This window comes from Brachyhypopomus gauderio, chromosome 5 (genome assembly GCF_052324685.1).
Source record: "Brachyhypopomus gauderio isolate BG-103 chromosome 5, BGAUD_0.2, whole genome shotgun sequence".
Classification (NCBI taxonomy): domain Eukaryota; kingdom Metazoa; phylum Chordata; class Actinopteri; order Gymnotiformes; family Hypopomidae; genus Brachyhypopomus; species Brachyhypopomus gauderio.
This window is the reverse complement of record NC_135215.1, coordinates 12,656,439-12,677,645: the sequence shown is the minus strand read 5'-3', so window position 1 is coordinate 12,677,645 and position 21,207 is coordinate 12,656,439. Positions and strand designations below refer to the sequence as shown.

Here is a 21,207-nt window from a genome sequence, read left to right as displayed (position 1 = left end):
TGTCATAAAACTGCATTTAGAAAAAGCACAATAATATTGTTGTATACTGTAAATAACAAATATTTATGTTAAAAATTATACTGTGCTTCAATATTTGGAGTACAGATGTTAAATAAGACAAAGTTGTCATTGGGGTACATGCAAAAATTCTAAGCATATTCAGTACAGTGACCAATAGCCATAATTCTCAAAGCCAGTGAAATTTGGCCCCAGCATGACCTGGCTCACTGAGTTTCATCAGTCAGTCCTTTTACAACTTTCAAGAGTGCAGCACGGCTTAACGACTTGCCTTGTGTCTTCATAGATTAAATAATGCAAGATCTATTTGAAGAATGTTACTGGAGATTCAATCCAACTTTTAGACACACAAAACTTACCCACAAGGCCTAGTGATCCATATGTAAAAAATAAATAAATCAAAATCTTTTATGGAGTTATGAAGTCATTTTACTTCAGTGGTTTGAAAGTTACCCATTGTGTACATGACTATCATGTTTTAAAAATCCTATCCTGAAACTGTGGGTGTAGAACCACAAACAAATATTCCTTCAGCATGAGGCAAAAACAGATCTGGTGCTTTTTAAAAACTTGCCGGTTTTGACATTTTTTTTACAAGAACAGGTGTGTTTGCCTTGAAGTTTAGCTTGGGGGTGTTGTGTGTGTGCGTGCGTGCATATGTGTGTGTGCGTGCTGAATTTAGGTCATATGTGCCAAGGGTTTAAGGCATTGACTATGTTTCTGTGTTGAGCATAATGGCCAAATATCCTGGAGCTGTGTGTGTGTGTGTGTGTGTGTGTGTGTGTGTATGTGTGTGCACGCGCGCATATGTGTTTGAGTGTGTGTGTGTGTGTGTGTTTAGCAGTGTAGGCTGGAGGTGGTGTGTGGTCTTGGAAGTGTTGGTCCTACTGGGGTGTTTTCAGCTGTAGTACGTGTTAATATTAGTGCATTGGAGGCGGGGCCTGAGAGCAGTGTTGCATGTATGGCTGGTACTAGTAGTGTTGTACTGTAGCAGTGTGAGTTTGTGTGTATGTGCTGGGGCTAATATTTAGATTGGTTACCTGAGGAGGGTAGAGTTGGGTGACCAGAGGGTCACAGCAGTAAAAGAGCCTCATTCATAAGTATAAGGGGAAATGTGGCTGCTTTCCAATCAAAACATAAAGAGATGTTCAGAAATGCAAAATAAGTTTGGTCTCAATTCTTTAATATAAAATGTAGATGAAAATATAGATTCACGAATGGGTTCAATTCACGAATTGAATTTCTTTTTAAAGAAAGACAATCCTATTATTATTGATGAGGGTTTGTTAGCATGAGTGTTTGCATGTCATCAGCTTGTGTGTATGCAACATAAAGTCATTCTGAAATATTCTGGAATCAAAATGCTGCATCAGACCTTCCCTGGTCTGTGTGTTTGTGTGTGTGTGTGTGTGTGTGTGTGTGTGTGTGTGTGTGTGTGTGTGTGTGTGTGTGTGTGTGTGTGTGTGTGTGTGTGTGTGTGTGTGTGTGTGAGAGAGAGAGAGAGAGTGTCTGGAGTAGTTCAGGTTACAGTCATAAACATGTTTGTTTCCCAGTGGTCCAAAAACTATTGGGCATTCCTCAAATTCTTCTGCTGGTTCTTCTGCTGAAAATAAAATACAATCACCTTGCTCATTATTACCCTTTGCCCCTTTCCTCCATGACAGCAGTTTTTCCTGTGAAGATGCCCTCTCTTCATTTACCCCAGACTCAACCACACATGCCCCCTTTCCTTTATGGCTGCATGTCCCTCTCTAATTTAATTTCTCTATAACCTCTACAATTTTCTCAATACTCTTTTCTTCAGCGTCTTCAGCTACTTTCAACAGCCAAAATCTGGCGCCAGACTAAAACTAAAACAGTCTCCTCTCCCTTATAGCAGAATCCTCTTCAAGTTAGCAGCCCCTCCATATAAGCCCAAATATTTAACCTGTTTTTTTTCTTTTTTCTGTCAGCACCATAATCTATATTTAATGCTAAGAATACATTATCTCATAGATATATGTTGACACAACAGACATGACAGAAGCTAAAAAAAATAAGTATATGTAAAAGAGTTAATATATGATTTCATAATAACAACTCAGGTGTCTTGTATAACGTTTTGTCTATGGGACACATTTTGGTTACCTGTGAAATGTTTACTCTGGTCTTTGATGTGTCATGTTTAGAAATATCATGCATATATTCACATCACAAAAGCATACATGCTTTAAATGAATATATACATAGTCCTGTATATGTACACAGACCTAAAATATAGAGTGATGGTGAGGGAAAGCAGGAAAGGAAAAGTTTTTTTTTTCTACCTCTACATATCTCCCATTCCAAATGAGATCTGGTTCCTAATATGGAATCAAATATGCATTCCATTCCATTCCTAAAAGTACAGAAATATAAAAATAAAAAGGATCCTAGATTCATCTAGTTACTCACAGGGAGGTGGAAAGTGATACTTATCCACTTTGTGAAATAAGCTGCTAATTTGATAGCAGATTTTTAAAAACAGGGCAACAGTGTGGAAGTGTCAGCATAAGTGAAAGGTGTGGTGGGTATCGGGAAGTGCTGTGCAGGATTAGAAAGGGGTTAGTGTTAGCAGGGGCGAGCAATGCTATTCAGTAATGATGCTCTGTTCGCCAAGCCCAACATCTGCTCCTCACTTTGCTCACAGCTCTGTTGGCCCTTTCTCTAATTACTTCCTTTCATGTGCTCTTGGCTATAAGGAGAAAGTATTTTCAGTCAGTAAAGACAGATTGGAAGTACAAAAGAGCATGTGTTAAGCAATGTGTAGAAAATATCCTTAACAGTAAAATTAGTTGAATGACCATATTGTTACATGCCAAATGTGCATATAGTAATAAAACTGTTACCACTGACAGTGGAGAAAGAAAGATCAAGTTTGCAGGTGTGATGCTGGCGCTTTTGGGGGCTTATGTACACATCTCCATAACATGCGCACATCTCCATAACATGCGCACATCTTCATAACATGCGCACATCTCCATAACATGCACACATCTCCATAACATGCACACATCTCCCACCCTGGCACTGGCAGCATGGACTTGGCCCTCCTGCTTCCTCAACAGCAGCCTGCTCTGTGAAGCTGATGAGTATCATAGTGTCACTTATCATCACTATGTGGTTAGAACTGAACTGAACTTAATTAAATGGCAAAGAGCACAAGCAACTGCTAAAAAGAATTTGGCTACTTAAAGGTTTTCAACGGGGCGATTTACTGACATATAGGAATTTCTTAGCAGTTCATGGAAGTTTATAGGCAAATAAATGCAGTTAAGTAAAAACCTTATCTGTAATGTGTATTTCCATGTTGTAATAAAGTCTTTGAAGTTCTGACATACCTGAGTGGTAGACTTTTATTCACAGGTTAATAAACCGACTACAGTTGTGATTCCAGTTGAAATGGTGCCCTACCAAAGCTTAATATCTCACATAAAGACACACAAGCTGAATGTGAAATGGCCCACAATGTACTATAAGCTCTGTTTCCATGCCATTTTTATGTCATTTGAGCACACTTCAAGAGAGAGATCTTTAACAATCTTAGTTGTGTAACCACCTACAGAGACTAGCTAAAATGTTTCTGGACTTTGGTTTCAACTGTTATGTGAAATATATAAAGATCAGATGACATCAAGGGAAATGGGGTTATTTCTATCTCATGGCCATTTAGAAAATCTATTTTCATTCGTTTAGCTTTCTTTTTTCATCACACATTGGTCATACTATTGAATCAGTGGTTGTTGTGACCTTGGAGAGTGACCAAAAGAATGTCACTGAAAAATACCAAACAGCCATAAATAGACTGATACATAGATATAACAGTATACATATATTATACTATTTTTATGTTTTTCATCCTTACCTGTACTTCAGCTGCTGTAATGTACAAACTTCCCCGAGGTGGGATCATTAGCATCTTATATTACTCACACATAACGTTTTGCATGACCATGTGAACAGTTTTTGTAAAATGTCTATTGGGAGGACGTGTTCCCATAAACGCTACAACACAAATATTTTGCCAGATATTATTAGGAACTCAATACAATGTTTCTTCTCAAGTTCAGGCATATATTTCTTTTTTTCTCTAATTTTGTGATATTTTGTGATCCATCATCTTGCGAGATATACATCATCTTAAGGGGAGTTTGTTATTCTTGACTGTGGCCAGTGTAACATTTACTTTCTAGTGTGAAACCATGAACCCCTCTCAGGACTACCATAAGCACACAGAGTACGTGGGTGGAGTGTGACTCAAACGTTTTCAGGGAAATTAAAACAAACATTATTAAAAAATAAACAACCTGTGAATTTTTTCGGTGCTGGTCAGCCCACTCAGCTGAGCACAGACACAGGCTGAAAGAGAGGAAGTGCAGCGGTGTATCGCATTCCAGCTGAGACCGGCACTGGCATGTTTGTCCACTGCTGTTTCTGATGCCTTCTGGAGTAATGTGTTCCACATGGGTGCAGTGGAGGCTCTCTGTGGCTTCAAGCTTCCATTCTAAGACAAGATCACACAGGTAAGCAAAGAGCGGAGAGGACCACTCCCTCACCTGTACCTGTTAGAAGCTGTTAATAGAACAGCACTGTGATAAATCAGCCAGCAGTTTCCTGACCTTTTAAATGGAGAAGATTTTGAGTTGAGAAGGGCAGACCAAAAACAAGTTAATGACCTCCAAGTCAATGGTGTTAAATCACTGTAAGACTCTCAAAGTGCAGTTTCCTGCATTTACCTGCACTTACAGCACACGCCTACAGTTCTATGCTAACGGAAAACATATATAATCCCATTTTAGACTAGTTTGTCAAATCCACCATTCACATCAAGCCACCATCAAATGACACTAATGCTGTAGTAGATTAGACAGAGCACACTACAGTGCTGCTTTATATTGCTCAATAGTGATCTTATCTTGCAAACTTGTGTGGGCTTCATGGGACGATACAGTGTGACTTTCTACCTGGTCTGAGCCTTTTGGGTCCTACTCATATACAATAGATACAGTCACAGCCAAATAAAAAGGACTCTTGTGCACCAGAACACAGTCTCTGTTGAAACCCGGAGAGGACCCCTGCTCCTGCAAAGTCCCTAAACGTGAGTTCTCGAGGCAGGACCTCCTGTTTGTGTTCATAGAATCATGAATTACATTTTGTGATGGTATGAAATGTTAAGGTCTGACTACTGTTTTTAGTGTAAAGCAACCATAAAGAATTCTGCTTAGTTACAATAGGCCTATAGGTTTACAGTTTACTGTGTGTATATACACAACACACATGCGCACACACACACACACACACACACACACACACACACACACACACACACACACACACACATATATATATGTGTGTGTGTGTGTGTGTGTGTGTGTGTGTGTGTGTGTGTGTGTGTGTGTGTGTGTGTATAAATGTGTGTGTGTATGTGTATAAATGTGTGTGCATATATATATATATATATATATATATGTGTGTGTGTGTGTGTGTGTGTGTATATATATATATATAAATGTATATATTGTCATAAGCTTTAATCCATTTCCAGGACATCTCGACACTGTACCGAATATGCTTATTTCGCTTAAGCTTAAACGGGCGGGGTTAAAAGGACCAGTCAATGAGGAGAGAGGTTTTAAGGAAATGTGTTATATTCTCGAAAGCAAGCGCATTTTTGGAAGGGACTCGAAGCCATGAACGCACAAGGCTTTATGCTTAAAACGTAAGTGTCAGTAAGCTGGACGATGGAAACAGCCCGTGTAGCTTGTTCTGACCTTCCCAGCAGATCAATGATTGAATGATTTTTTTAGTAGGCTTGGATAAAAGCGACGCGTAGTTACCATGGCAGCGGCTCTAGCAGGTCTTTCCGTGGTGAGCTTGCTAAGTTTGGGTTATCTTTCTTGGGACTGGACGAGCCCAAACCAGGTTGAAAACGAATCGGTGTCGAACATCAGAGATCCGACTGCGCCTAACTACCGAGCCCCTCATATAATATTTATTATGACCGATGACCTCGGTTTTAACGATATTGGGTACCATAATTCGGATATACACACGCCGACTCTGGACAAACTGGCTTCGGAAGGAGTGAAGTTGGAGAACTACTATGTCCAGCCTATCTGCACGCCTTCGCGCAGTCAATTTCTTACCGGGAGGTAAGGGCAGACGTTCTTTCTAACGCTAAAAACCACACTAAGCATTTAAATGACGTTTATTACTCTGTATATCACGAATAGATTATTAAGTATAGCGAAATGCCTAATGTAAAATTATAATCTGTAGAAGTTATTGAATACTATAAGTGTTAACTCTTAAATTTTGCTGTGTTCGTAGTAAGCTACTTAATATCATTTATACTTCCATTTTAGTTTTAGTTTTTAATCACCCTCAATATTTGCAGTAAAACCATCTACATAATGCACCTGTGTAACAGCTCTGCTTTCTGTCCTCAGGTATCAGATCCACACCGGTCTTCAGCATTCGATCATCCGGGCCCGCCAGCCCAACTGTCTGCCTTTCGACCTGACCACACTGCCCCAGCGTCTCCAGGAGGCCGGCTACTCCACACACATGGTGGGCAAATGGCACCTGGGCTTCTACAAGCGTGACTGCCTACCCACCCGCCGGGGCTTTCACACCTACTTTGGCTCCCTGACAGGCGGCGTGGACTACTACACCTATGACTCCTGCGATGGACCTGGCGTGTGCGGCTATGACCTCCACGAAGGCGAGGCGGTGGCATGGGGTCAGGGAGGCAGATACTCCACACACCTCTACACCCACAGGGTGCGGAGAATCCTGGCTTCGCACGACCCGTCTGCACAGCCTCTCTTCATTTTCCTGTCCTTCCAAGCTGTGCACACTCCCTTGCAGTCTCCCAAGGAGTATATCTACCCGTACCGCGGCATGGGCAATGTCCCACGGCGCAAGTACGCCGGCATGGTGTCTGCTGTGGACGAGGCCGTGCGGAACGTGACCTATGCGCTGCGTAAGTATGGCTACTACCGGAACAGCGTGATTATCTTCTCCACTGATAATGGCGGACAGCCTCTCTCTGGTGGGAGCAACTGGCCCCTCCGAGGCAGGAAGGGTACGTATTGGGAAGGGGGCGTGCGGGCGGTGGGTTTCGTCCACAGCCCGCTGCTCAGACGACGGCGGAAAGTCAGCAAGGCCCTGGTCCATATCACTGACTGGTATCCAACACTGGTGGGCCTAGCGGGGGGAAATGTGTCCCAGATGCAGGGGTTGGATGGCTTTAACATGTGGGAGACCATCAGCGAGGGCAAGGTGTCCCCTCGCCTGGAGATCCTGCACAACATCGACCCGCTCTACGTCCCTGCCCGCCACGGCTCCACACGGGCTGGTTTCGGCATCTGGAACACCGCCGTGCAAGCAGCTGTCCGTGTGGGTGACTGGAAACTGCTAACGGGTGAGCCAGGGTATGGGGACTGGACACCGCCGCAGATGCTGGGGAGCTTCCCCGGAGACTGGTGGAGCCTGGAGCGGCACACAGAGCCACGCAAGTCCTTGTGGCTGTTCAATATTACGGCGGATCCATACGAGCGGTACGACCTGGGAGAACAACGGCCTGACGTGGTGAAGCAGCTGCTCGCAAGGTTGGCGTTTTATAACCGCACGGCTGTGCCTGTGCGCTACCCAGCCGAGGACCCAAGAGCAGACCCAAGCCTGAACGGAGGGGCCTGGGGGCCGTGGGCCGGGGATGAGGAGGCAGACAGCTGGAACCAGGTTTATCCCAGAAGGCGGAAAAACACAAAGAAGAAGTTCTGCAAAATGAGGTCATTTTTTAGGAAACTGAACACAAGGATTATGTCCAATAAGATATGAGTGAGATACACTAGATGAATAATATTTGTAATTACTTTTTATAGCAACAAGTGTTAGGCTGTTTACTAATGGGATCATATTCTTTAATTCACATGAGCCATGTCTCATGGACATACTCAATTATGTGCCTGATTGTTTCTGCACACTCTACCTCTGAGGTTTTTGTAATTTTCTTTTTGATACATCCTTTGTCTGAAGAATTTGTGGCTTGAATTCACTGATGATTATACTACATTATTACCTTTTGAACCATTCTGCAAGTTGTAGTCTATGCCAAAGGTTTTGCTGACCAGCAGTCATTGCTGCTCACTTGTTGATTTCAGTGAGGTAGGGGAGACCATGGTATGGTTGTAACACTTTTTGCTTCAACACCTGTAACTCACTGAATTTTTGAGCTAGACTTCTCAAACTTTTATACAAAGTACAACCATTTGTTTACTACAAATGGCACCAATTCAAACTTCAATTGAAATATCACAGCCATCGTGAGTTGATGTCAAATACAAGGTGTTCCCTTGTTACAACCTATCCCACTACCGGGGTAGGTTGTAACACATACTGGGGTAAGTTGTAACAGTTAGACAAAATAAGCTAAAACAGAGGCCACACCATGCAAAATGCTTTTTAAATAAAATAACAATCCAGAACAATGTCTCTCTCTCTGTGACTGACCATAACTCATATCCACTTTCTGTTTTACTCAGAAGTGTGTGTGTGTGTGTGTGTGGTTGTGTAAATTAGTGTACTAGAACAAACTTATTTAACAATATGTATGCTTAATGAACACTAATACAATGTACCTGTGTAAAGAACATGTAGGTCAAATAATACACAACGTCAATGTGTGTGTGTGTGTGTTACATGGCAGATACCATGTGCCTTTACAACTGATCTGACTGACTTGCCCTTCTTTGTGACATCATCAGATGCTTCTTTTAAAGCCATTTGCAGGCACACCTCTGTCAGTCTTTAAAAATCAAGAAAGTTTTCTTAGTTGTATGTAAGGTGATGGTTGTAACACATTTTAAAGCTGTGCCCACCCCACTCCTGTCAGCCATTGTTTAACTAGCTGTATTAGCAAGGTAATTTGAAATGAAAAGGGGAAAATATGCATCACAATTTACCTGAGAAACTACAGTTTAATGTAATATAATTCATATGGTTTTATCTGCAATAGTATAAGAACTAAACAAAATATAGTCTTGATTCAGAAATGTACTTTCTCACCTCAAAATCATTTTTTCTCGATGGAATCTGTATGTGCTTGATATTCACCATGTGGGATCAGGGAGGAATTGGGTAAATACTGGAATGATCATATGATTCCTATCTTATCCGTGATCGGTGGAACTGATGGTGTTACAACTCTCCCCATGTTACAACCCGGTCTCCCCTGCTTCATACAACTAGTCATTTGTGGAAGATTTTTACTGTTATCTTAATGAATAACCACTCAGCATACATGTGATATAATTTGTTGAGAATTGATGGAACATGCATTAAGAATGAATTGAGATATATCTCAATTACTTATATATTTCTGAGCTGTTGCCTGGAATGCACTCTTCTGAATGGGGATCGCTGATGTTGTTCCTGGAGTCTGCTTAAGCTGTTCTCACAGTTTGGGGTTCACAGCCCCTAGTGCTCCAGTTACTATGGGAACCACTGTTGGCTTCACCTTCCACATCTTTTCTAGCTCTTGTGTCAGCCCTCAGTATTTCTCAAGCTTTTCATGTTGCTACCACTTGGAATTGATACATCTATCACATCAGCACTCTTCTGTTCATCTATGGTCCATCACTAATATGTCTGGATGGTTTACCTCAGAACGTCCAGCCCATGCTTGGCATAGATGTTTCTGTACACAATGCCTGGTACATGGTTATGGTTTTGTTTATGATGTTCTTTGTGTGTATAGATAGATAGATAGATAGATAGATAGATAGATAGATAGATAGATAGATAGATAGATAGATAGATAGATAGATAGATAGATAGATAGATAGATACCGCTGTAAGTTTGCGCATATTAACACCCACCACGTGACCACGACAAAGGAGTCTGTCCACAGAAAAAAAATTATATTCGTGTATTTTTTTCCACAGAGAGACTGCGCTCTAGTGGTCACGTGGTGTTAATATGCGCAAACGTGTAGCGATATTTATCAAGAAACATTTATCCAGAAAACAGAGAACAAGCCCTCTCTTATAACAATGAGATTTATGAGTAATAATTTCTGACGTTATTGTTCATACTGAACTTAGTTACAAAGCATGTTTAAAATGGTATTTTACGATTAATTTAATCATCAGTTCTACTCGGTCTGTTTAAACATAATTTTACAATTTATGAGTAGGCCTAATACATTATCATTTGGTGTATTTCTATGATATTTAGAATCGAATAAATACAAAATGTTTTCTTCTTTGTTTTTGTACATTGATTATTTTAGCATATTGAATTTGAGCAGTCGATAAGAAGATAATAATACAATGTGCGCAATAATTAAAAAATACATTTGGACAGAAAGTTCGTATAGGTTTTTTGTTCCGTTCAACCTACTATACAGGTGCAGCCCACCGCAATGCTTTCTACCACCGTTCTGTAACGGCGAACGCATTTCTTTCTCTTCTTCGTCTTGGATGATCGGTTGCATAGTAGCCTCCGTACGGGTATCTTGGTGTAGATGAGGACACTGGTCATAGATCGGTCCTCCTGCATGGTAAAAGGATTGATGCACCCCGCACACGAGCACTTGGCCTCTGGGATGTCCACTGGTTTGCGGTTCTCGTCATGATTTATTCTGTTTAGATATAGGACGGCTTAGAGATTATGTAGGCTACAGTATCATTGCAATCATTTTTGTTTTGTTTGTATGACGAAAATGCTAAAGTAATTTAATTTAATCGAGTTTCATGACTGAATTGATATTGGTATGAGGATGCTTGGCTTACCTGTATGACCATGGAGAAAGGCTTCGACTGTTGGACATCCAAAGTTGGCGGTCCACCACGCATTTGTTTTTGGTTAGAGCCGGATTGTTTCTCACTTGGGACACCATGTCTCCTATAGTTCTGTCAAAGTCCATCTCCCTGGCATCTGGCGGCAGCTCCCCTGTTTCCGTCGTATGGTCGCCTGCTAATATTGGGTCTAGCGGAATTCTGAGAGAAGAACCATTTCGTTGCGGATGCGATTCCTGCTGGATGTCCACTTTATGTCTCTGTGATTTTCCGTCTTTACGCCTTGCCTCCGCAGATGCCAAAATATTCGCCACCACCACGACCATTAACAGCTGTTGAAGACAATTAATTGGGGGGTCGAGCTGATCTCCTGAACTACACATTTCTTACAAATCACTAGTAAAACAGACAAAATTCGTTTAGAATCCAGTTTTACTCACCTCATTCCAAAATTTGCCCATTATTTCTACTTAATTCAATCACATTTGTCACGGGTGTTCAAGCAGGCCTCTTTGACTAGTGATCTTCGCAAAATCAGTTTTAACCTCATGCCGCCTCATACCACGTTTTGTCACAGGTAGGGACACACCTGTGCCGGGCAGCTTAAGGTGTGGCCAGATAAACATCAGTCAATGAGTGTGCCCTGGCCTATAAATTGCAAAGAGAACATGGGGACAAATCTTTCTTGACACTTCTTGGAACACAAAAACGTCTCATGTCCATCATTGTCGTTACATTTTGATTGCAGGTAGTATTATTATTATTGATTGATTAGTGCCAAAATAAAATTCACTCCTGTTAAATAAAGATGTATTTAACAGGATGTAATGTAAATGTAACTCCTAGATTTTGAAAACTTTTTTGAAAAAAATTAATAGCCTATATTTTGGGCTAACTGTACATATTCAAATATATTTTTTACAATATAACCGACCCCGAAATGTGGAATCAATGGTGGTCTACTGTGGCATCCATGTCTGTCCTTCCTCTTGTTTACTTTAATATGCCTTTCAGTCCTTTTTCAGTACATTCTAAAAACCTGTTCACACAAGGCAAACAAGGAACACTTTGAAGGTCTATAGATGCACTCCGGTAACTCCCTCTTATAGAATGGTGCTAGACACTACGGATGTGAACCTTCCAAGGTTTTGTCTTTGATCCTCTTATTATTACTATGTTCATGTTTTCAATAGCTTTCATTTAGATGGCCAAAGAATGAACACCTGCTTTTGTTGCAGGTTAGGGCAATCCGTTTGTGAAGTTTCGGCTTCAAAAGAACAGATTTTTTAACCCACCTTTAAAACGGAAATTGCCCCAGATATACAACTTTTGTCTCAAGTGAGACAGAACACAATAAAGTCTACTAATTTTTATCCTGTGAATAACAAAAGAACAAATTGGTTATCTCCATGCAACCTAATGTCCACAGAATTCATATAACAACAATATCATAAACCTCAAACGTTTTGAAGTGCACTATAATCAATTACTATATAGACTAATGATTCACAAGAAATGAATATTCTAATCCCTTGTGATGATTTTGTTTATCTAATCCCTTGTTATGATTCGTTAGGCTATCGGGGATCAACAGAGAGTCAATCAGCACACAGTCGTCAGAAATCACAACTAAACACTATTGACGTTTAATTAACATAATCTAACGGTATAGCGTGGTCACGTATTCCGACGAATCCGCCACCAGATCGGGTGACCTGCGTCCCGGAGTCCGGCGGTCGCACATTTCGAAGTAATCGAGACATGGACGTAATTTTGATTTCAAAAGTGGGGGGGACATGGATTCGTCGCTATTTAAATATTTGGTTTTAACCGTAAAAACTGGGGGGGACCAAAGCCGGCTTTTGAAAAAGTGGGGGGGACATGTCCCCCCCCCCCCCAAAATTACGTCCGTGAATCGAGATCAACTCGCGCAACTTCGTAAAATGTTTTAGTCGTTGTAAAGCACCTGAAACTGGATCAAGCTAAAGGCACTGTGTTACCTCCCGTTTTCCGAGTCCTAGTGTTTTGGACATCTCCAGAAAGTTAACTGCTGCTTTTAGTAAAACCGCAGACATTACAGTTGTTCTTTCAGCGGTTCAGGAGTCAATTTTATAGCGTCAGAGTAAAGTGCTAAAGCCACGTTTTACCACAATACGGTGCGACATAATGAACACTAAAACAAAAGCAAAAATCATAATTTCTGTACCTTTGCTGAATTACAGAAGAGGGTGTGACGTGTTTAGCAGACGGGTTTCACTGCACTGTTGATTACAATAACGGCATTGATATTGATACTGAGGGTGATATGGAAGAAAGGCCAAAAAAGGGAATTTTATAGCAGAGATGGTTTACATCCAAGTCGCAGAGGCTCACCAAGTGTTAGAGATGTGACTTGTAAAGACGGGGGTATAATAGCCTACACCACTCAGAGTTTCTCCTATTTTCGTATGCCTATTCCGTTTATAATAAACTATGACAAAACGTTTTTATCTAACTCTTTGAAAATAGAAAATCCAAAAGAAATGTAATGTTTCCATATAACGATTATTCTAAGCGATTTATGAACAACTTTAAGAATGACATAACTTTGAGCGCCAGTTTTATTTTATATAAGCATAATTCATACCAAATGTGATAGAAGGGTGTCGGCTAGAATGAAAGGAAAAATCTATATAGTGAGACCTGCTATGTTGTATGGACTGGAGACAGTGGCACTGACAAAGAGACAGGTGAGGGAGACGGAGGTGTCTGAGATGAAGATGTTGAGACTCTCATTTGGAGTGACGAGGAAGGACAGGATCAGAAATGAGCTTATTAGAGGATCAGCACATGTAGCATGTTTTGGAGATAAAGTTAGAGGACATGTTCAGAGGAGGGAGGAGTGGTATATTGGTAGGAGGGTCTTAAGGATGGAACTTCCAGGCAAGAGGAGGAGAGGTAGATCTAAGAGGAGGTTTATGGATGGGTGGTAGAGGATATGAGAGTGGCTGGTGTGTCAGTGGAGGACACTCAGGACAGGGCCAGATGGAGGAGTTTGATCTGCTGTGGCGACCTCTAAACGGGAATTGCCGAAAGAAGAAGAAGAAGAAGATAATTCATACCAAAACTAAAATTAAAAGAAATTACTATTTTCCACAAAAACCCAAATGTTGACCTTTCTGCATGTGATCACAATGTCATAATGAAACCAGCAGCGCAAATGAAATTGAATAGGCTACAAACAAACAAAAAATACCCTTTTCCAAAAAAAAATATGGGATGATATTGTGAAGACCTTAAGTTCCTCTAATGATATGTAAGGATCTGGCAATAAGGTAAGAAAAAGGCATGAAGAAAAAGCTATTGGGAATTATTGGTCCACAAGGAAGGGATATCAGAGGTCCAGGTGCATGTTTAAAATGTGTGCCCATCACGTCAACTCAGCTTACATCCCCAGTGCAACTTTCACCATGCGGCAGTACTGGGTCATCTCCTGGGCCTTCATGTGCACATACCAGATCAAGTGCTCCACCCTGATCAGGATACCAAATACGTGTGTGTGTAGTGGGAAATTAATTGCTCTCGAAAATGAAAATGAAAAGATGCAGCAGCTAATATGTGAAGTATAGGAATTACAAAGAGCTGAACAGCTCCAACAGAAGGAGAAGCACCACAGAGAGCTGATGGAACAGCTCCAACAGAAGGAGAAGCACCACAGAGAGCTGATGGAACAGCTCCAACAGAAGGAGAAGCACCACAAAGAGCTGATGGAACAGCTCCAACAGAAGGAGAAGCACCACAGAGAGCTGATGGAACAGCTCCAACAGAAGGAGAAGCACCACAGAGAGCTGATGGAACAGCTCCAACAGAAGGAGAAGCACCACAGAGAGCTGATGGAACAGCTCCAACAGAAGGAGAAGCACCACAGAGAGCTGATGGAACAGCTCCAACAGAAGGAGAAGCACCATAGAGAGCTGATGGAACAGCTCCAACAGAAGGAGAAGCACCACAGAGAGCTGATGGAACAGCTCCAACAGAAGGAGAAGCACCACAGAGAGCTGATGGAACAGCTCCAACAGAAGGAGAAGCACCGCAGAGAGCTGATGGAACAGCTCCAACAGAAGGAGAAGCACCACAGAGAGCTGATGGAACAGCTCCAACAGAAGGAGAAGCACCACAGAGAGCTGATGGAACAGCTCCAACAGAAGGAGAAGCACCACAGAGAGCTGATGGAACAGCTCCAACAGAAGGAGAAGCACCACAGAGAGCTGATGGAACAGCTCCAACAGAAGGAGAAGCACCACAGAGAGCTGATGGAACAGCTCCAACAGAAGGAGAAGCACCACAGAGAGCTGATGGAACAGCTCCAACAGAAGGAGAAGCACCATAGATGATGGAATTGAAAAGAGCTTCACATGTTGTGGCAGTGATATAAATTAAATTTTTTTCATTCCAGGCCCCAGTACAACAAGAATGTTTTAAGAGGTAAATATAAGGTGAAAGTTTTTTTTGCATTTAATTATTTTTGAGTGAAGACTCAAAATACCTTCAAGGTAAAACTAGCTTCACAATAAATACCTTGGATTTTGTATACATTTATAACAAAAATCTAACAACAAACTTATCCAACATACACTATACACTCCAAGCCATACATCACCATGAGCAATGCAAAGCTTCGGATGCAGTGGTGTAAAGCACACCACCGTTGGACTCTGTGGAGAGCAGTGGAGGCACGTTCTCTGGAGTGACTAATTGCGCTTCTCCATCTGGCAATCTGATGGATGAGTCTGGGTTTGGCAGTTTCCAGGAGAACAGTACTTGTCTGACTGCATTGTGCTAAGTGTAAAGTTTGGTGGAGGGGGGATTATGGGGTTGTTTTTCAGGAGCTCAGCTTGACCTCTTAGTTCCAGTGAAAGGAACTCTGAATGCTTCAGCATACAATGACATTTTGGACAATTCCATGCTCCCAACTTTGCGAGAACAGTTTGGAGCTGGCCCCTTCCTCCTCCAACATGACTGTGCACCAGTGCACAAAGCAAGGTCCATAAAGACATGGATGGCAGAGTCTGGTGTGGATGAACTTCACTGCCCTGCACAGAGTCCTGACCTCAACCCGACAGAACACCTTTGGGATGAATTGGAGCGGAGACTGAGAAGCCAGGCCTTCTCATACAACATCAAGATGTGATCTCACAAATGCGCTTCTGAAAGAATGGTCAAAAATCCCCATAAACACACTCCTAAACCTTGTGGACACCCTTCCCAGAAGAGTTAAAGCTGTTGAACCAACATCGTATGGAAGAGTTGAAGAGTTTAACCAACATCACATGGAACCCTATGGATTAGGAATAGGATGTCACTTAAGCTGTGAGTCAAGGAAGGTGAGCGAATACGTTTGGTAACATAGTGTATTTCCAAGCTCCACCAACTACACTGCGAGTTCTGCAGTGTATCATGCTGCATCTCTATTCAGCCTCAGTCTGGGGATTGAAGAGTGAGTATATAGCTTCTTAGTGGATAACCACCATCCCTCAGTCTTTTTCCATCACCAGACATTCCAGAATCTGCCCAGATGAATGAGCACTCCCAGGATACCCAACCACAATGTCCATAGAGAGGTCATGGTGGTTGACTTGCATGTGCAATGCAGCCTTTAGAGCAGCAGACATAGTTAAGGTTCATGAGACTGTGAGCGTCTATGAGGATCGGTGAACATTTTGAATATTCATAAATTGCACTGCACTGATTATTTCAGGAACGTCTCCAATTGCCATCCATCCATCCATGCATACACACCAGTGTTGGGAACGTTACTTTAAAAAAGTAATTAGTTATAGTTACTCACTACTTGTTCAAAAAAGTAACTGAGTTAGTAACTGAATTACTCTATAATAAAAGTAACTCGTTACCAGGGAAAGTAACTATTTGCGTTACAGTTAAAAAAGGTTATATGCCAATTAATTAAGTTTTTTTTTTTTAAGCAGTTTTCACAGTCAGTTGAAATGAGTAGATCAGAAAATTGTTTAACTTTTGATATTTATTGCACATCCACAGACCAGTGCATGATAAAATCATTTAAAAATCCCAAATCTTTAGAAAAAAAAAGCAAAAGTAAACAGTTACACTATATAAAGTGCATTTACATCTATCAAATTAAATTAAATTCTCTCAACCTGAGACAACTGGTTTGTTTACAACAGAAGTAAACTTAACAATAAAACCTCTATTCTTAATTAAATAAATCAAATACCCAGTCTGGTAGACATTCAGGAACTTAAAGTATTTTCTTAAATAATGTTTATATCGCCTTGAAAATTCTAGGGCTGTGTTCGAAATAGCCTACTACATACTACTGGCGTACTGATCGAGCCCCAAATCAGTATGCCGTATGCAGTATGTGACCAAAATGAAATTTTCCAGTACGCGAAACATACCCGGATGACCTACTACTTCCGCAAAATATTCCAGTATGCAAACAGAGCTATCTTCGTGGTGTACTGCATCCCATCATGCAACGCTACGATCACGTGACCCCGTAGTATGCTTTGCTTTTGTCACATACTGGAAACTGTACTGCATACTACTACGAGGACCAGTATGCAGTATCCAGTATACTGAGTCCAGTATGCAGTATCCAGTATGTAGTAATCTATTTCGAACACAGCCTAGTTTTCTTCGGCTTGCACCTGACGCCATTTCGGCCTCTTCTCCGTTTGTGTCGTGTCACTCGTGTGCTTCGGCGCGCGTGTAAAAACACTGGCTCTGATTGGCTATAATAACGCTGCCTTAGCCAATCGCTTACTGACTTGTTAAGTTTAAACAGGTGTTACACCGAGAACTGTGACCTATCGGGATCTGTTACTCCTCACTAGCCTGGGCAGCGGTCCGCTCGCATTAGTATATCAATATATAATAACGCACCGCTTTTAATGACCAGTAACGTAAACGGCGTTGTAACGACAGGAAAAGTAACTAATTATATTATCCCGTTACTGACGAAATGACGACGTTACCTAACGCCGTTATTTTTAACGGCGTTATTCGCAACACTGATACACACATACATACAAATGGAGGGGTGTCATTAGCTGTGTGGTGGGGCTAAAAGTTCCTCTTGTCAACTCAATGATAAAAGACAAATGGCACTGCATCTAGCAACACAGGTAGCACTATAAGATAAGTAGACATAAGATAACTGTAAAGCATATCATGTCACACACACTCAAACAATGATAACAGACTAGCATACAAAACAAAACCTTAAATATACATGTTAACAAGCATGCTATCTAAGGACAGGTGTAACAAATGATGAACTAATAAAGAAGGTGTGGCAATTGGGGAAACACACACACACAAACAAAAACCATTTGCCCAGAGATTATGTGGGCTTTGTGGGAGCAGTCGAGGAGGAGGCCATTACAGAAGAGAGTATGAATGTTTAAACAAGCTAGGACATTTTCAAAATCAAAGGATGAGATTAGAAATGTTGGCACAATCTTATATTTCCACCTTAAGCACATTGATAATGCTACAGAAATTGTATTTTCAAATAAGAAGTATTACATAAATTAGACAGTAATTACAAACTGCAAGATGCAAACCACAAGAAAGCTGGTCCGTGCTTTGTTTTTTCACAGCTAGACTATGTGTAGTGTGATATTCCCTGGCTTACCTCCTACAACAGATTAGCTCCTACGTTTAATGATCCCTGAGAGAATATGTCCCAAATCATGCTCTGAGATCATCAAGTCCTTTTTTGAACATTCATGATGCACAACATCTGAATATCAAAATAATATTTACATTTGCATTTTGTGTATTTAGCAGATGCTCTTATCCAGGGGCGTAGCAGCAAATTCTGGGCCCTGTACACTCTCAATGTCAGTGGGCCCCTATAAATGCCAGTAAACGAGGCACATGAGCAAAATAGGCCCCTCTCCCTACTTGGGCCCTGGGTAGTCAGGTCCACTTCCCCCCCCCCCATTACCTCACCTATGCTCTTATCCACTGGGACTTACAAAGTGCTTTGCATCTGTTCACAGAATATATCCTATAGTAGCATAGATAGGTCCGAATTAAAGATACCTATGAGCCAGACTACTACTAAACTACAGAAATCAATACCATTACCTAGTATTTCAATTAAACAGGCTCACTGAAACGGGAATTAAAACTTATACCAAGATGCACAAATAAACACAGACAGAAACATACAATTTAGGAACAAAGCCAACAAGTGGTATCTGTTGAGTTAGTGCTCATTTAAGTACTCACCAAACAGGTGAGTCTTCAGTCTGCATTTGAAGACAAGAAGAGATTCTGCAGTCTGAGCAGCAAGAGGAAGTTCATTTCACCATCTAGGAGCCAGGATAGAAAATAGTCTTGAGTTTTGTCTTCCATGAGAATTTAAGCATGGTGTTTCAAGTCGAGCCATGCTTGAAATTCGGAGTGCGCATGGTACGGATCGGGCTTTGACCGTGGACCTCATGTAGGGAGGGGCTCATTTTTGTATCAAATTTTAAATCTGATGTGTGAAGCTACTGGATGCCAGTGAAGAGAGTGCAGCAGTGAAGTCACATGTGAGAACTTGGGGATATTGAAGACCAGTCGTGCTGCAGCATTCTGAATCGGAAGACCTGCAAGTAGGGAGTTGCAGTAGAACAGCTTTTATTCATCAGACATCTGTCACTAGCATTAAAAAGCCATTATTTCATTGTGTTGTTGTTTCTCTTTTTTATATTTAATCTCATTTTATTAATTGTACTCTTATTCTGTTTATATTATTGTATTTTTAATTTTAAAGAATCCAGTTTATTCACTATTGTATTACTTATTGTTTTGTTCAGTTAATATTGTTCATATTTAAACGTATCGTTTATCGTATCAAGATGATTTTTTACTTTTTTACTGTAGGTAACGTCTACAGCGCCTAGCCCAGCCCAGGAGAACTACACGTCCCAGAATTCCCTGGCTTGGGCTAGTTATCCGGATCACACCTCTGCCTAGCTTCAGTAATTCCACTGCCTGGTTAATTCCGTACGTTCTGGCTAATATTCTAGTTTGCTGATTGAGAGCAGAGACATTCTCTGACTTTGCCTGTGTTCATATGTAAAATATTTTGACATGCCTCGCCTTACATTTGTACAATAAAATAGGAAATCAATGACCTAAATTATTTGGTTTTCCGAATAACTAAGTAATTCACCTTATGTAATTATACCAGTAGCGAACCGTGACCATTAAACCTGGGCCCGCTACCACACCCCCCCCCCCCCCCCCCCCCGAAATTTTTTTGTTTTTCCTCTCCTAATAAACTGCAATAAAGAAAAAACCGAGATGACAGTATAGCTTTAGAAGCGCAATAAACAATAACATTTGTACTAGATAACTTGTTAAGCAAAATAAGTTTCCAAACAAAATAAGGTTCACAGCTCCGTGGTTCTCGGAAGCGGAATATGTAAATATGTAAATGAGGACGTCAAAGGGATGAATCGAAACTAGCTAGCGGCGGTAGGCTAACGACAGCTAGCGTCGCCACAGCGGGCGGAAATTATCATACAGTTAAGCCCGCCCACTAAGACGGCAGATATGATTGGTCAATTTTACTGTCATTTGAAATTGGTATTGCGCTGAATTATAACTGCCAGGCCCTCTGTAAACGAACAGCGGGCATCACAGTCCTGATAGGGGGAGACACAGGCTCACTTAACCCCTCACCTTCCAAAACAGATTGAATAGACACGGGTGAATAATTTATTTGCTTATATTTCTGTAATTGTTTAGATGTCGATTGTAAAACTGTAAGTAGATAAAATTAAATTGGATAATTATATATATATATATATATATATATATATATATATATATATATATATATATATATATATATATATATATATATATATATATAATGTTTTAAGAATATTTTAGGCCCTCTGAGAGGGCGTAGAGGGCCCTGACGGTTCCCCACTGAATTATACTAAATGAATTAATAAATATAAATACTGGCAACCTCATTAGTTTAAAATACATTTAGTCAAATATTGGGCTAAAAAGATAATTTTGTCAAAATGTGTCTTTTAAAAGGCTGTAAATCAGGTACATTTTGCTTCAAATAGGCTGCCTACATCTTGGTCTCATATACCCACAGATTGTTTTCTTTCCTTGCTTGATCTTTACTTTTAAAAAAATACTTTTTGAATATTGACACCTCCCCTTTGTGGACTTTTGACCTCGTTTTACCCCGAAAATCTATTGGACTGTGACGATCTTCATTTATTTTCAAAGATTGGCCTATATTTTTTTTAAATATAACATTTCTCCCATATATTTAGTTCGGCAAATTTCTGAAAAACCAGAATTCCCGCGCTGAGCGGCCGTGAC

The 21,207-nt window shown here is 40.8% G+C and overlaps 2 protein-coding genes across 3 annotated transcripts; one reads left to right on the top strand and one right to left on the bottom strand.

The window, feature by feature from the left end:
* The first annotated feature begins 5,672 nt into the window (after positions 1-5,672).
* arsia (arylsulfatase family, member Ia) lies at positions 5,673-10,230 on the top strand. Its single transcript, XM_077005776.1, has 2 exons — positions 5,673-6,188; positions 6,486-10,230. Exons 1-2 carry the CDS (start codon positions 5,875-5,877, stop codon positions 7,876-7,878), a joined length of 1,707 nt encoding a protein of 568 aa, XP_076861891.1. The 5' UTR covers positions 5,673-5,874; the 3' UTR covers positions 7,879-10,230.
* Positions 10,141-19,240, bottom strand: LOC143514507 (interleukin-17B-like). 2 transcript variants are annotated; one of them, XM_077005778.1, is made up of 3 exons: positions 19,099-19,240; positions 10,834-11,171; positions 10,141-10,682 (listed from the first exon to the last, which is right to left on the bottom strand). In XM_077005778.1, the coding sequence occupies exons 2-3, from the start codon at positions 11,163-11,165 to the stop codon at positions 10,433-10,435; spliced, it is 582 nt and encodes a 193-aa protein (XP_076861893.1). In that variant the 5' UTR covers positions 11,166-11,171; positions 19,099-19,240; the 3' UTR covers positions 10,141-10,432. The 2 variants fall into 2 exon arrangements, with proteins under 2 accessions (XP_076861893.1, XP_076861892.1); XM_077005777.1 differs by lacking the exon at positions 19,099-19,240 and having other exon boundaries at positions 10,834-11,510.
* Positions 19,241-21,207: the final 1,967 nt, after the last annotated feature.